The sequence below is a fragment of the Octopus sinensis genome, linkage group LG7 (assembly GCF_006345805.1).
Source record: "Octopus sinensis linkage group LG7, ASM634580v1, whole genome shotgun sequence".
NCBI classification, from domain to species: domain Eukaryota; kingdom Metazoa; phylum Mollusca; class Cephalopoda; order Octopoda; family Octopodidae; genus Octopus; species Octopus sinensis.
In genome coordinates, this window is record NC_043003.1 from 47,693,235 (window position 1) to 47,710,194 (window position 16,960).

At 34.7% G+C, this 16,960-nt stretch overlaps 1 protein-coding gene across 1 annotated transcript; it reads left to right on the top strand.

Moving 5' to 3' along the window:
* The first annotated feature begins 402 nt into the window (after nt 1-402).
* On the top strand, nt 403-16,488 carry LOC118764230 (solute carrier family 15 member 2-like). The gene is made up of 2 exons (XM_036504743.1): nt 403-879; nt 16,409-16,488. The coding sequence occupies exons 1-2, from the start codon at nt 651-653 to the stop codon at nt 16,486-16,488; spliced, it is 309 nt and encodes a 102-aa protein (XP_036360636.1). The 5' UTR covers nt 403-650.
* Nucleotides 16,489-16,960: the final 472 nt, after the last annotated feature.

Here is a 16,960-nt window from a genome sequence, read left to right on the forward strand (position 1 = left end):
TTTCCTAATCTTGCACCCATGCTGGTCTCATGTAAAAGCATCTGTGCTAGTGCTGTGTAAAAGCTGCGTTAAAGCACCCAGTGCACTCTGCAAAGTGGTTGGTGTCAGGAAGGGTATCTAGCCTTAGAAACCATGCCAAAACAGATATGGAACATGGGCAGCTCCCCAGCTGACCAGATTCTGTCAAACCATCTCACCTATGCCAGCAATAGATATTAAATGATGATGATGATGAAGTGGTAAACCTTCTCCTTCTCTGTACTTCCCTCATTCCTGTTTTATCTATCTATCTATCTATCTATCTATATACTATTATCTAAAGTAAATGGAAGAAGAAAGAATGGGAAAAAAGTCTAAAGAAGAACAAACAGAAACACCAAAAAGAAAAGATGCAAAACAATTACAACATTAATGGATAACAATAACAACAACACTAACTAATTAATACATTAATGACACTAGCAATAACATTAATATATAACAATAGAAACTACACTAATAGTACATTAACAAAATAGACAATTTAAAAAGTAAAACTAAATTGTATGCTTTAAAGAATTTTAATTTTAATATTTTTTTATTTACCATTTTTGTAGTTCTTTGTTAAACTTATTTAGTACATCAGTTTGTGTAGAAATAGGGGAAATAAAATGAAGAAATCTGCCAAAATCACACCACTTGAAAAGGCAGAGTCTCTTGCTGAGGAAAAAGAAAATCGGTCTAACAAAATAATATTACTGTCGGTGATATGTATTTTGATAATGGAATTATGTGAAAGACTCACCTATTACAGCATTACCGCAAACTTAGTCTTGTTTGCTAAAAACAAGCTAAAGTATGATAATTCTATATCCAGTTACATTGTCCAAATTTTTTCAGGTGAGTTTAACTAGTTTACATTTTCATCTCCTCTCTGTCTTACTCTTGCTCTCTCTCTCTCTCTCTCATCATTGGTCATGTTATTCTTTGCTCCGTGGTGAAAGATTGTTTTTGTGCTGAAGATTGTGAAAATTTGCCATTTTGGTTGTCGAGACCACTTCTTTTCTGCTGTTACAGCAGAATTTTGCTGTTGTTTCCCCCTTGTTTCAGAGAGGAAGCAGCTAAAAACATGAATTTGCCACCAATTTCTTCCGAGTCCGAGAAAAACTTTGAAATTTTGTTTCAAGACATAGACAGGAATATGAGGGAGGAGAACGGTAAAGATATAGAGGCAACTTATGCACTCATTACAAAGGCAGATGACAAAATGTCTAGTGAGGCTTCTACACAACAGGAAAAAAATCAAGAATTAATAGAATTAATTTTGCGAGTGCAGCAACTCGCCCCTGTGAAAACATTGAAATAAACAAGGATGATTTAAAGAAATTTCAAGGATTACTCAAAAAGGAAGGTGAAAATGTGAAGTCGCTCCCTCCCAGTGAATTAATCAACACGACGGAGAGAAAAACTCTAATATATAAGACATACCACGTGAAAAATAGAAAAATTTACTTCGTGCTGAGGGAAGCAACAGAGAAATGCTTGAGGCCAATATGGCAACAAACAAGTTATAAAGCAAGGGAAAGTCGCTTCGGTACTGTAGAGGTGCGTTTCCCTAGCGAAGAAAAAGCCAGGGAGCATTCAACAATGACATTGAAGTCAGAAGAAGTAGTTTTTCTACTGACTTACTTAGGAAGGAGAACTTCAAAAGTCAGGGTCAGTGATATACCACCCGAAATAGATGTGGCCTGGCTGGTAGCCGCTATCCTCATGAACAGAGAAGAAAAAATTACCATTCTACAGACGAAAAGATACCACCACATGAACTGGATTGGACAAGAGTTAGAACTCGTCATTCAAGCAAACCCCATAGATTTAGAAGAAATACCCTTAGTGCTCAAAACTCTTCTGATAATCTTTCCTGTTTGCAAGATGTTCTACCTTGTGATTACAGTCCTACTAAGTAACAGCAACCATAAATAAGTCCAACCAGCTCTTATAAATGTTTTCACTTGTATAAAAGCACCCACTACACTCACGGAGTGGTTGGCATTAAGAAGGGCATCCAGCTGTAGAAACACTGCCAGATCAGACTGGAGCCTGGTGCAGCCGTCTGGCTTCCCAGATCCCCGGTCGAACCATCCAACCCATGCTAGCATGGAGAACGGACGTTAAACAATGATGATGATGATGATGACAACAAACTAGCACAGTCACCATAACTGAATCAATAGAAGAATTAGAGATGAAATTCCAGGTATGAAAGTTAAGACTAGAATTAAGAGATCTTAAGGTAAACATAGCAAAGATGAAAGTTTTAATAAGTAAGAAAAGAGACAAGACCCTGGTATCCTTGGCGAACACCCTTGATTGATATGCAGAAAATGAGTAGGTATAAGTTGCATATGATGTATTCATTGCAAGCTATGGACACAAAAAAAGTATATTGAAGTTACAGACAAACTAACAATGAAATTGAGCTTCGTATGAGATAGATGTACTAGATGTACTATGATGACACTGGAGATAGGTTCTTTTAAGGTCCCAGGTAGCTTGCTTGAAGTATTTGATAGCTTTTGTTACCTAGGAGATGTGATTAACTAGAGAAGTGGTTGCTCTAAAAGCATAGCAACCAGGGTAATACTGGGTTGCAGTTTGGTGCAGTTTTCAGGCTCATCAATTACTGTTGACCCAGCTTGCCTATGCGAACAGAGAAAATGGCTGTTAAATGATGATGATGTGCATGTGTGTGTGTGTGTGCATGTGCGTGCATGCATGCGGATACCATGTGGTTGGAAAGCAAAGTTCTTATCACACAGCTGTGTTTGCTTTTTGTATATCATATTATGTATGATATACTATATAATGTTTCTTTCATTTCTTATATATATATATATATATATATATATATATATATATATGTTTAAGTAGTTGAATGAATTATCCTAGTATGGATAATTCGGTTAACCGATACCCGGGTAGCAAATTTATGTCAGAAAGCAATGGTTGAAGCTACATGCCAAGGGCAGAAATCACGTGCTTTCGTGTGGAAATTTGTGTGTCTTTTTACTATAGCTAAATGAAAGAATGGAGTCGAACGACGATTTAACAAAATTCCTTTATTCTTGACACATGTTTCGAAGACTGCATATTCTTAATTGCAGTCTTCGAAACATGTGTCGAGAATAAAGGAATTTTGTTAAATCGTCGTTCGACTCCATTCTTTCATTTATATATATATATATATATATATATATATATATATATATATATATATATATATATATATATATTTATGTATAAATTTCTTATATTAGCTTTCTTAAACATTAAAAGAGTTGTTATGAAAGAAAATTTCCAAATGCCTTGGGTCGTGTTTGAGTCTGTCAATCATACATGCACACTATAGAGCAAAGAAATCAGCCATTAACACCTTTGCACTATAAATTTCCTCACTCTGAAATATTTTGAAATACCAGATAACAGTAATAACCACCAACCTGTGTTAATAATTTTTTTGTAACTTGCATCGTATTGGCTTTAAAAAAAATATATTTAAGACATTCATACACACAAACACACACATATACATATATACATATATATACACACTACATAAACCTGATGATTGCATAATGCATGAAAGTACTAGTTTATTTGAATATGAGCATAACGCCGCCCCATCCAATGGATGGTGCTGAGTTGTCAAACATTTAAACCAAATTTTCTCAAAACAACTTGTCCGACCATCCCATTTTGTGGCATTATTTCAAGCCAGCGGGCTTTTTTTGCGCAAACTGCATGTGTATTTTTCTCACGTACCTGTAGTATTGATCACGACAGTTGATGTACTTGCGCATACAAATGCATGTTGCCACGGCTTTATCGATCGCATTCTCACCTGGAATCGATTTTTGTAAGTTTTTCAAGACTTATACACGTCCTGATACTGTCGGTATCTACACATCAAATTTGAGCGCAATCAAGTGAAGGATGCCCGAGATCCTAGAAGACACACACACACACACACACAGAATGGATTTTATAGAACAGATGATAAAATTGTAAAAATTGCAAATAATAAAACGTGAAAATCAGACTTAGTAGGAATTTCATTGATATATATATATATATATATATATATATATATATGATATATGCAATGCATGCCTTACTATTTTACCATGATAGATAATTTTTGTTTAATATATAATTGATTAATGGTAATTTTCACTAGATTCATTGTAGTTATATTTACTTTTATTTTTGCGTTCCTTCATTTCTTAGTATAAAGTAGTCAAGAGAAAGAAAGGTGGTGTGTGTGGTGTGTGTGTGTGTGTTGTGTGTGTGTGTGTGTGTGTGTGTGTGTGTTGTGTGTGTGTGTGTGAGTATGTGTGTGTGATTAAAAAGTAAAGATTTCATCTTTTCATTCATGCCAATGCTTTAAAATTTAATTTTAAATATTTAAAGTTATTTAAGAAAGGTTATGTAAAAAAGTAAAATAGAAGAATTTCTCACGCTTTCAATGACCTCCAGGATGGTAAAAGAGTCAGTTAGTTCAGTTTTCTCTCTATTTTCCCTGACTTTGAAACAGATAAGAAGAATATTATCATTCTTGGAAAAGAGAAGCCAAAGTTTAAGCTGATAATCAAAACCGAAGTGGGCAGCAAGGAATGTCATCGTTATTTTGATTGAAAGTATTATGAATAGTCTGAGTGAATGATGAGATGACCCATTCTGAACAAATTTTTCTGTTTGCCATGTCTGTTAGTTAGTCAGTATAAGAACACATTTTCTCAGCTTTGAAGTGATATAGAAAACAAATATCACTTTCAAGTGATATTCAAAAAGAAATGATTTAATTGTATAGCTGTTACAAGTGAAGGTTTAATGAAGCCAATGATAAAAAAACAAAAAAAAAAACAGAAAAAAACAGCATTTGTTGCTGTTACATTTGGTGAGACTACTCAAATTCAAATCAAACATACTGCATTATACCCACCCTTATGAAACATACAGCATTAGCCTTCTTCCTAGGCTTGGATTTTGTGTTCCAAATTTCATTAGGATTGGTCCAGTAGTTTTCGAGTCTATAAGTAACACATGAACACACATAATGACATTGACTTTTATATATAGATATATATATATATATAGGTACATACAAACATACATACATACATACATACATACATACATACATACATACATACATACATACGTATATATATATATATATATATATAATATATATATATATATATATATATATGTATATATATATACGAGAAAAAAGCAACAAGAATGGATTAGTATTTCTGTACAATTGTTTCATACGAAGACAAGCTTTATTAAAAGCTGCAAATATTGCAGCAAATACAAGTGTCCCGTACTCATCAGCCAAAACACATGAGTTCTCCAAGCATCCTAGTGGGTGAGGCTACACTCATGAAGTATCGGAGATAGTTTTATAAAAAGCAAATTTAGATTGTAAGCAGACTTCCAAAGTTCTCTAATGATGATGCACAGTCTTATAACAGGCTTTAAAAAAGCTTGTTAGCTTCACAGAGAAGGTGAATCCATCCATAATGTAGGTGCAATTACCGGAGATATGAGGAGATATTTCATACTCACAGACGATGAATCCATCCATGATTAATCCATAATAAGGTGGGTATAATTTCCTGATATATGATAAGATACTTGTCACACCTCTGTTCATTTCACAAAACTGCTATGTTAGAATTATAATGGCTGAAGGAATTTTGTGGAGCATAGAAAAACTGCCCACATAGAGCATTCTAGGATAACTGAGAGGGAAGGGGTTGCAGGTACCCACCTATGCAGAGAGGTCTCTTTCTGTGGGGACAGACAGTCTGGCTTAGAATTTGCAGGAATCCAAGATTTATAAAGGAGAACATTACTTTTGACCAGTATACAGCTGCTAATTGCCAATCCAATGGAGCTAAAGCGGATATAAGAATCTAAAGAGAACAAGGGAAGGGATCAAGGGGTCAAAGGCTATCACTAGAGGAAAATACATTAAGAGAATTAAGTGCAATACTAGAAAGGAGGTCATTTAATTATTTTATTTATTATTGTTACTGTTTATACAATGACAGACTGTAGGTCTATACTTAGAGGTCAATTACAAGGTGTGAGAGAATTGCTTATCATAGTGAAATTTCTTATACTACTTTTAAGGGAGTAGCATTACTTATTTAACTTTATAATAGAATTATGAAGTATTAGTAACTTATTTGATTTAAGTTGTGTTACCTAAATTAGATTAAAATTAGATTAAATTAAATTAACTATATAGTCAATTAAACTTTTTTAGGCAACATACAAATACTATTTATTTCTTTATGTTCTAAATCAGGTGCAGTTAGAAAGAAAGAAATAACCATACGTAGGCTTGAAAGAAATGAAGCTAGTATGATCTGCTGGATGTGAAATGTTAATGTGTGCACACAACAGAGTGTGGACATAAGAAGCATCAGATGTGGTGTGCAAGAGAGATGACTGCACTGGTATGGTCATGTACTGTCTATGGATGAGGAGAGCTGTGTGAAGAAGTGTCACTCCCTAACAGTTGAAGGAACCCGTGGAAGATGGAGACCCAGGAAGACATGGAATGAGGTGGTGAGGCACGACCATCTAAAGTTGGGCCTCACAAAGGCAATGATAAGAGACTGGAGACCTCTGGAGATATGCTGTGATTGAGAAGATCCAGCAGGTAAAGTGAAATCACAGCAGTAGCCTATACCAGTGTCACATAACCAGCCCATTTAAAAAGTACCTTTGAATCATTAGGTGACACACTGTGCATCAGGAGACCTATTCAGTCAAGTAAAATCAAAAATCAAAATCAAAATGACAATCAGAATTTCAATCAAATCGAAATCAAAATGGAAATTGTAGTTATGACTGATATCAGTGCCACCTGACTGGCTTCTGTGCCAGTGACACATAAAATGCACCCACTACACTTGGTGTGGTTGGCATTAGGAAGGACATCCAGCTGTAGAAATCATGCCAGATCAGATTGGAGCCTGGTGTGGCTTCCTAGCTTGTGAGTCCCCAGTTAAACCATTCAACCCATGCCAGCATGGAAAACGGATGTTAATGACGACGACAACGATGATGATATATATATATATATATATATATATATATATATATATACATATATACATACATACATATATATATATATATTATATATATATAATATATATATATATATATATATATATATATATATATATATATATACATACATATATATATATATCATTGTGGTTTAACGTCCACTTTCCATGCTGGCATGGGTTGGATGGTTTGATTGAGGACTGGTGAGCCAGAAGGTTGCACCAGGCTCAATCTCATCTGGCAAAGTTTCAACAGCTGGATGCCCTTCCTAATGTCAACCACTCTGAGAGTGTAGTGGGTGCTTTTATGTGCCACCAGCATGAGGGCCAGTCAGGCAGTTCTGGCATATATATATGTGTGTTATTATTCATTTGATTATAATACACCAAGGGGATTTATGACTTGTCAGACACCCTAGAATATAACAACAGTTACCAATTCAACATAACGCGTACTTTTCATCAGCTCCTAGGTGCTAAATATTAATAGAGCTGGTTTTCTCTGTATACACAACTGGAATGGCCTATTTGATATTTACCAACCATAGGTCATAATAACTCTCTCAGCAGACAGATTAAATTTGGAGTGCCTTGATTATAACTAAACACGCTCACTCAACCATCTTAACTTTTTTTTTAGGCATAAAATATACTGTCATGTGACACTAACGCATGGATATAGTGGGAAATATACTAAAGGTTATTAACTTAATCATGTGTTCATTTTCTACAAACAATTGACAGAAAACATTCAGTGCATTTGTTTTCAATAATAGAAATATTCAGTGCATTGATTGTTTGAGCATGTACAGACAACCTTAGCCTATGACACCAAACATTGTCACTTGATACTAACACGCAGATGTAGCAGGGAACCTACAAAAATTTCTTAGAGCAGTCATGTCACTATCCTCTACCAATCAACTCCTATTCAAAACATATACTAATTTGAGCTATGAACTCCCTATAAGAACAGGACAAATTTCAAACACAAATCAGAAGCAAGATAGCTGCGACAGAAGCCATGTCTTTCTATTTGACCTTCTTGAAAGTCAGTGTAAACTGCAAAACCAGTTCAAGCTTTAAATATATTAATAATAAAAATATTTTAACTATTCTCAGTATGTTTTCAACTCCTATTTTTTCCTATACTTCTTCCTGTGTGTAATAAAATAACTTTGTTTTCTCTCTCTCTCTCTCTCTCTCTCTCTCTACATATATATATATATATATATATATTATTTTATTCCTTTACTTGTTTCATTCATATGACTGTGGCCATGCTGCAGCACTGCCTTTAGTCAAACAAATTGACTGCAGGACTTATTCTTTGTACACCTAGTACTTATTCTATCAGTCTCTTTTGCCGAACCACTAATGTAATGGGGATGTAAACACACCAACATTGGTTGTCAAGCGATGGTGGCGGTCAAACACAGACACACAAACATTTACACACACACACACACACATATATACAATGGGCTTCTTTCAGTTTCCCTCTACCAAATCCACTCACAAGGCTTTGGTCGGCCTGAGGCTAAAGTAGAAGACACTTGTCCAAGGTGCCATGCAGTAGGACTGAACCCAAAAATATGTGGTTGGTAAGCAAGCTACTTACCACACATCCATGCCTGCACCTATATATATATATATATATATATATATATATAAATAGTAATAGTAAATGAAAGAGACCTCGATATTATGTACATAGAGGAATTTGGCATTAGGAAGGACATCCAGCTGTAGAAACCTTGCCAGCTCAGATTGGAGCCTGGTGTGGCCTCCTGGCTTGCCAGTCCCCAGTCAAACCATCCAACCCATGTTAGCATGGAAAACGGACGTTAAACGATGATGATGATGATATTATATGTATATATATATATGTGTGTATATATATATATATATGTATATATATATATATATATATATATATATATATATATCATCGTCATTTAACGTTTGCTTTCCATGCTGTCATGGGTTGGACAGTTTAACTGAGGACTGGTGAGCCAGAAGTCTGCACCAAGCTCAATCTCATCTGGCAAGGTTTCAACAACTGGATTCCCTTCCTAATGTCAACCACTCCAAGAGTGTAGTGGCACGAGGGCCAGTCAGGTGGTTTTGGCATATATATATATATATACATACATAATCAAATGAATAATAATAACAGATGATGTTATTATTCATTTGATTATCATACACCAAGGGAATTTATGATTTGTTAGACATCCTAGAATATAACAACAGTTATCAATTCAACATAATGCATTCAGGGCACATATAACTGATGAAACAAAAAAGTTGGCAAAAAAATCGGGAAACCAATTGGCAGTTATTCCTAGTGGTCTGACAAGCCAACTTCAACCTCTGGACATCAGTATCAACAAACCATTCAAGGAACTGATGAGAAATGAATGGTGTAAGTGGTTGCAAGGGGGTGACTCCAACCTAACACCAACAGGGAAAGTTAGGAAGCCAACAATCAGTGAAGTTTCCAGCTGGGTGAATAATTTATGGAATGGTGTGAAGAAAGAAGTGATTGTAAAGGCCTTTAAAAAGTGTGGCATAAGGAACAACATGGATGGTACGGAAAATGATGCAATTTACAATGAGGGTGATTCTGATGATAATGAACTACCAGTGGTTGTATGTCATTATGATGAGAGTAATGAGGAATATAATGGTTTCTATGATTAATAAAAAATATCTTTGATAAAACATGTTAACTTGTGAAAATAATTTATTAATATTCTTCTTAAGGGTATACATGGTAAATTTTGATAAGTTTCACTAAGAAAACAAAAGAAAAAACTTCAGATTTTTTGCATGGAATCAAGTACTCTGACTTCCTAATGTGCTGCAATCCCCTTATTTTTAGTTGGAAATCCTGGAATCATTGGAATTTTTTTTTCTTTGCTGAATGAATTACAGTGATGTCCTGTAATTCATAAATAAATTAAGTACCAATTGCATACTGGGGTCGATCTAATCAACTAGCCACCTCCCCCAAAAATTTTGGGCCTTGTGCCTAGAGTAGAAATGTACTTGTTTGTGTGTGTGTGTGTGAGAGAGAATGAGAAACATCTCATTAATATCATTTAAGATATTTTTAATTTCATTTATGTCTTCCCTCTCTTTCATAGAAGGCCCTTTCTTTCTTATTATATCCATAGTCTCTCATCTCTCTCTCGCTCTCTCTCTCCCCACACAAAAATGAAACACATTACCTGATAAGTAAAGGTGCACTTATCAAAATTTACCTAGCCTTTTACAAAACCTTTTTTCCAAATTTTAAGCCCCCAAAATTAGGGGGTTCCTTATACACGAGGTTTCCTTATACATGTTAAAATATGGTATATATATGTGTTATTAATTTATTTAGCTTCCAGTTAAAAAAAATTATAATGACTTATATATATAACTGCTACAGTAATTCAAAATTATTCTTTTTAACTCAGGTTTTGTTGGAACTCCTGAAGTATTGCATGTGTAGTGGGCATGCTGCCTGCAGCCTACAGTAACATGCTATCTGTTCTTTTCAACTATCTTATGCTTTCCTGATTATTTTGGCTATGCCAAGGAGGCAAACATTTTGCAACAGTTCTACTGGGCACTTTCTTCCAATTTCCTTGTTATTCTTCTTGATACCTCCTGATACTGTTCCCAAAGACCCAACAATAATTGGCACTATCTTCATCATCTTCATTTTCCATAGCTGAGTTATTTTGTAATTAAGAGAATTGTATATATCTATTTTCCCATCTTCATTCTTGACTATGCATATTAGGCACTATTATTATTATTTATTGTCTTTGCACAGCTTCTAATACTGGAAATGTACTACAGTGCCAGCTGTTCACTACCAGTGAACTAAGGTAACCCCTTATTTTTCGAACACCATACGGAGTATTTGATCTGTTCGAAGCAGTGCTGTTTTACTGCAAGTACTCTACCCATATTGCAGCTCCTATTTGTTCCATGTACTTCTCAAGATTTTTACTCACTGTTCCCAGGGCTCCAACAATTATTGGTACTACTACCATCTTTTTCAGTGACCACAATTGCTTAACCTCCCAAGCTAACCTGTCATATCTATCGACATTTCTTTCTTCCTTATTGCATACCTTGTTGTCAGCTGGGCATGCTATATCTATGATCCAGCATTGTTTGCTTTCTTTCATAGGAGAGTATTGTAGTTTGCTTGAAGCATTGTGTATTGTTTGTAAAATATTATGTCTTAAATGGCACAATGCACTATAGTAACAACAATGGACTATAATGACTGTTATAATTTAATTATCCATAGTCTGATATAATAATAATTATTATTATTAGATCAGACTATGATAATTAAATTATAACAGTTATTATAGTCGATTGTTGTTATTATAGTGCATTGTTGTGCCATACGAGAACATTATATCACTAACATATTCAGTAACTATAATAAATTTAATTTATCCTTGACAATTTTTAGTTTTACCAATTTTAAATGTATCACTCCTGTTTAAAACCTCTTACCTACTTGACAATTGCATTTCTAGCTCTGCCTTGAAGGAAGGTTTGTTGTTAAATCTCCGTTAACAGCACTGTATGCAGGTCCTTTCTGTTTCTTTCACGTACGGATAAATTTTTCACTATAGACCTTAATGGTTGTAAAGACACTACATCAGTGGATAGACTAAAAAAGACCTTCATAGTGAAAACTGTTCCTATTTCCACTGCAGACAACACACACACAGTATTACCAACATGGCCCTCACAACCATCTTCACATTCCATAACTACCATTGGGATCAATCAGGTACCAGACAAGGATTCTGGATTATTTTTCCGTTTTTTTTTACTTAATTTTTGAGAGCAGTCAGGTTCATTTTTAGTATTCTTATTTATGAGAGCAGTCGAGTTTATTTCAGATATTCTCATTTTAAAAATCATCTCCAGATAATCAATGAGAGGACATTGGTAATTACTTTGGTGGAGGTTTGCACTCACTGAGTTCTCTTATTATTATTATTATTATTATTATTATTATTATTATTATTATTATTATTATTATTATTATTATTATTATTCAGTAGTTTTATTTTTATTTTTATAGCGTGCTTTCACTTCACTACCGAGCGCAGCTCTGTGTGCCTTGGGTATGTGCTGTGATTTGTTGTGATGCTCTGATGGTTATTGTATGGAAAGTGTTCTGCGTAGGATGTGTGCAGTGCCTAGTAGTGCAATTTTCTGTATGTTATATGTGTTTGTAAGTCCTGGTGTTTTTGTTATGTATTTGTCTGAATATTTTTTTATCATGCCTAATGCACCTACTATGATAGGAATTGTTTCTGTTTTCAGATTCCACATTCTAGTTACCTCTATTTCCAGGTCTTTGTATTTTGAGAGTTTCTCCATTTCTTTTAGAGACACGTTGTCATCTGCCGGTACTGATACATCAATTAGAAAGCATTTTTTTCTTCATGGTCTCTGACAACTATATCTGGTCTGTTGGCCTTAATTTCTCTCTGTGTGTATCGGCATATCCCAGAGTATGGTTGCTTTCTCGTTTTCTGTGACCTTTTCTGGTGTGTGCCTATACCATCTTTTTTCTGTTGTTATTCCATAATGTTGGCATAGCTTCCAATGTATGTAAGTTCCAACTCTGTCGTGTCTGTGAATATATTCCTTCTTAGCCAGGACTGGGCAGCTAGAGATAATATGATTTATTGTTTCTTGTCCATCTCCACATATTCTGCAGTTACTTGTAATATTTCTTTTCATTACATGTTTTTGGTAATTTCTGGTGGGGAGGCTTTGGTCTTGTGCTGCAATTAAAAATCCCTCTGTTTCTGCTTTGAGTCCTGAGCTTCTCAACCATTGCTGGGATTTTTCTTTGTCTATTTCTTTTGCGTTTAGTTTAGTCCAGTATTTACCATGAAGGGGCTTTTCTTGCCATCGTTTTATCATGGTTCGTTGCTGTTCTATTTTTAGTTTGGATTTCATTTTTTTTATAGCTTTTGTTGTTTCTTCATCTTCTTCTTCTTCTTCTTCATGTTTATTAGGTGGTATGATTTCTTGTTTGTATTTGTCAGCTTCCTTAAATACTGAGAACAGTTTTTTGTTTTGCTCGTGTTTTGCCGCTATCTGGATCAGTTTTCCTTCCTTCTGAAGTAGATATTTATTATTATTATTATTATTATTATTATTATTATTATTATTATTATTGTTGTTGTTGTTGTTGTTGTTGTTGTTGTTGTTGTTGTTGTTATTATTATTCAGTAGTTTTATTTTTTATAGCGTGCTTTCACTTCACTACCGAGCGCAGCTCTGTGTGCCTTGGGTATGTGCTGTGATTTGTTGTGATGCTCTGATGGTTATTGTATGGAAAGTGCTCTGCGTAGGATGTGTGCAGTGCCTAGTAGTGCAATTTTCTGTATGATATATGTGTTTGTAAGTCCTGGTGTTTATGTTATGTATTTGTCTGAATATTTTTTTATCATGCCTAATGCACCTACTATGATAGGAATTGTTTCTGTTTTCAGATTATTATTATTATTATTATTATTATTATTATTATTATTATCATTATCATTATCATTATCATTATCATTATCATTATCATCATCATCATCATCATAGACATTGCACACAGTATCAAATATCATGATGTTGATTGAAGATATTATGTCTACCGGGGGTTTGTACTGTCTGTCAAGTCACAAGGACCTCAGACAGACAGTACTTTATATAATATGCATGCAGTTTCAAGTAATGTTGATTTTTGCAATACACCTAGATTGTAGAGTATTCATAAAGTTTCCATTTGTTTCTTCAGATTGGGTGGTATTGAACCAATGCTCTGCTGATAATGACAACCTTTATGTTTGACTCTTGTAGCTGTCACATCTTAGTACATCTCAATTCTCAGGTCTTCATATTTATCAATCTTTTTTCTTTCTTTCATGATCACCTGGCACTGCCACGTCGATTATTAGGCACTCTTGTTTGTCTTTCCTAAAAGTTGCTATATTTGGCCTTATTATTGTTAATATTGAGTGAGAAAGCAGTGCATGCCGTTAAAGTGACACTGCAGTAACATATATGAAGCCCAGTGTACCCATCATGACTGCCTATCTGATAAGAGTACACCAGGCATATGCATCACAGCCATGTGTGCATAACATAGTGATCTCATATCAAGATAAACAGCTCATGACCTTGCAGGTGGGGCTCCATTAGAATTTTCTTCAGGTTACGAATCCCACCCACTCAAAATGTCTCTGAATAAGGGTTGTTTAGGGATGTTGAATGAAATACCCATGTTTCCAAAAGTGAATTATCCAAACCCCAAAGAATTCCTCTCAATGCATGGCTATGATGCTCCCCCACTATTTTTGCTTGTGATCAGAGATGCACATATCATCAACCACTAAGGAACAACTGCTTAAGGTCAAACAACTGACAAGCAAATCTGTGGTATTGAGCAGAATATTTGTTGTAGCACATCTTTTATACCAAAACAAAGTGATGTACATGATAACACTTCCAATCAGTTAAGATCAGAAGCCATGAGAGCCACTGCCTGGTACCACATCAGGGCAGTATTATTATTATTATTATTATTATATTATTATTATTATTATTATTATTATTATGTGTTGACATTGATGGTGACATTGATGGGTGATCACAAGTCCCCTGCCTTGACCTACCACAGATGACCTTCCATTAATTTCACAGATTTTTGCACAGAAGTTTTCAGCTACAGATTGATTACCGACTGTTATTGAAATTTGGGTCAGTAAATGGAATTCCTACCTATTCTGCTAATAGGTTACAATGCTGGGCTACAATATTATTAAACTATGATTTCAAGATGGAGTATACACCATTGAAGAAATTAGACCATGCAGATTGTCTGTCAAGACTGATTTCAAAAAACGTGGAACCATTTGAAGATACTGTGATTGCCACTTTGCGAACGATAAATAAAAATTAAAAGTGTTTTGTGTAATGCCATTCACAAACTGCCAGTTACTTTACAAGACATAAAATTGAAATTTTAGAATGATAAATCTATATATATAAAACTCTAGTTCATTATAAAAATGAAAGAAACGCTAAAGGCCAAAGCAAATTAAAATATGTGCAACACAAATGCAAACCATTTCTCACTGTGTGACAATGTGTTGATATATTCACAAAGAGTCATAATGTTAGCCACACTACAAAAGTGTTTATTAAAAGAATTTCATATGGGTACCCAGAGATTTCAAGAATGAAATCACTAAAGAGAAGTTACGTATTTTGGCTTACAATGGACTGTGACATTGAAGAGTCAGTGAAATCCTGCCGATTTTGTGCACTTGCAGCCAAGTCACCACTGGTAAAATTTCAACCGTGGCCTAAAACCGACAGTTCATGGATCAGGCTTCATATAGATTTTTCTGGACCACTAAATGGTGCATATTACCTGATTGTGGTAGATAGTTATACTAAGTAACCAGAAATATTTAGATGTAGGAAACCAACCTCTACAGTAACAATGGAACTTCTTCATGTACTCTTTGCAAGATATAGTGTCCCGACACCAAAGTATCTGATTACGGTATGCAGTTTACAGCGTATGAGTTTTAAAGTTTTTGCAAAATGTACACAATTGATCACATCTCTACTCAGCCATATCCCACAAGATCAAACATGCAAGCAGAACAGTTTGTAGATACATTTAATAGAGCATTAAAGAAATCAAGAAACGAGCTGGTCAATGATGCAGCATTGACACAATTGAGGGTTTATAGAATAACATCAAACCCAAACATTTGTTCCAGCAAGTTGCCTGCAGAACTAATGGTTGCTTGAAAAAGAAAATCAATGTTTGACAAGCTGTTACCAGTAAGAAAAACAAATAGGAAAAACACACACATTCTGACATAAGAGGCGAAGATCTTTGATCATTGCAAGATGCACTGCAGTGATGGTGTGTGGCAAGTATGTTTTCCTTGATCAAGAGTAAAAGTTAAAGGTTCATAGATGATCAGAAAGCATTGTAGTTCCAACTGTAAATGGTGCTGACTGGCACTCCACTGGCATTTGCTTCAGTGACCCAACAGGGAGTCTGCATGGGAAACCATAGTCGGTTCCAGGAGGAGTATGGTTGCAAAACAGAAACTTACAGTTAAATATGATTGGACACTTACATTTCATTTTATCAAGCACTTATATTTCATTTTATATTGCTTAGGTATGCCTCTAATTAATTCATTATTTAATTGCAGGTATGAGTTATGTGCTGCCAATCATTGGGGGTTATATTTCTGATAGCATTTCTGGAAAATTTAATGCCCTTTATGGATAAAGCCTCATCTGCTTGTGTGGTAAGAAGAAACAAATTTTATTTCTGCCTTTAATCCTTTATATCTCACCTTTCTTTCTTTCCTTCTTTCTTTCAGAATTTATTATAATTATAATGATGACAGGTATTTAGTGTATTAAGCTCTGAGAGAAGAGGGTAATATTTGAACTCAGAATTAACAAGGATAAAACTACTGTACAACATTAAATCATATACATTATTTACATTTGACGGATATTTGCCCTCATCATGTTTGTTGTTAACACGTTTTGGCTTATATACCCTCCAGCCTTCATCAGATGTTTTGGGGAAATTTCGAACCTGGATTCTCGATGCTATTATTATTATTATTATTATTATTATGTGTTGACATTGATGGTGACATTGATGGGTGATCACAAGTCCCCTGCCTTGACCTACCACAGATGACCTTCCATTAATTTCACAGATTTTTGCACAGAAGTTTTCAGCTACA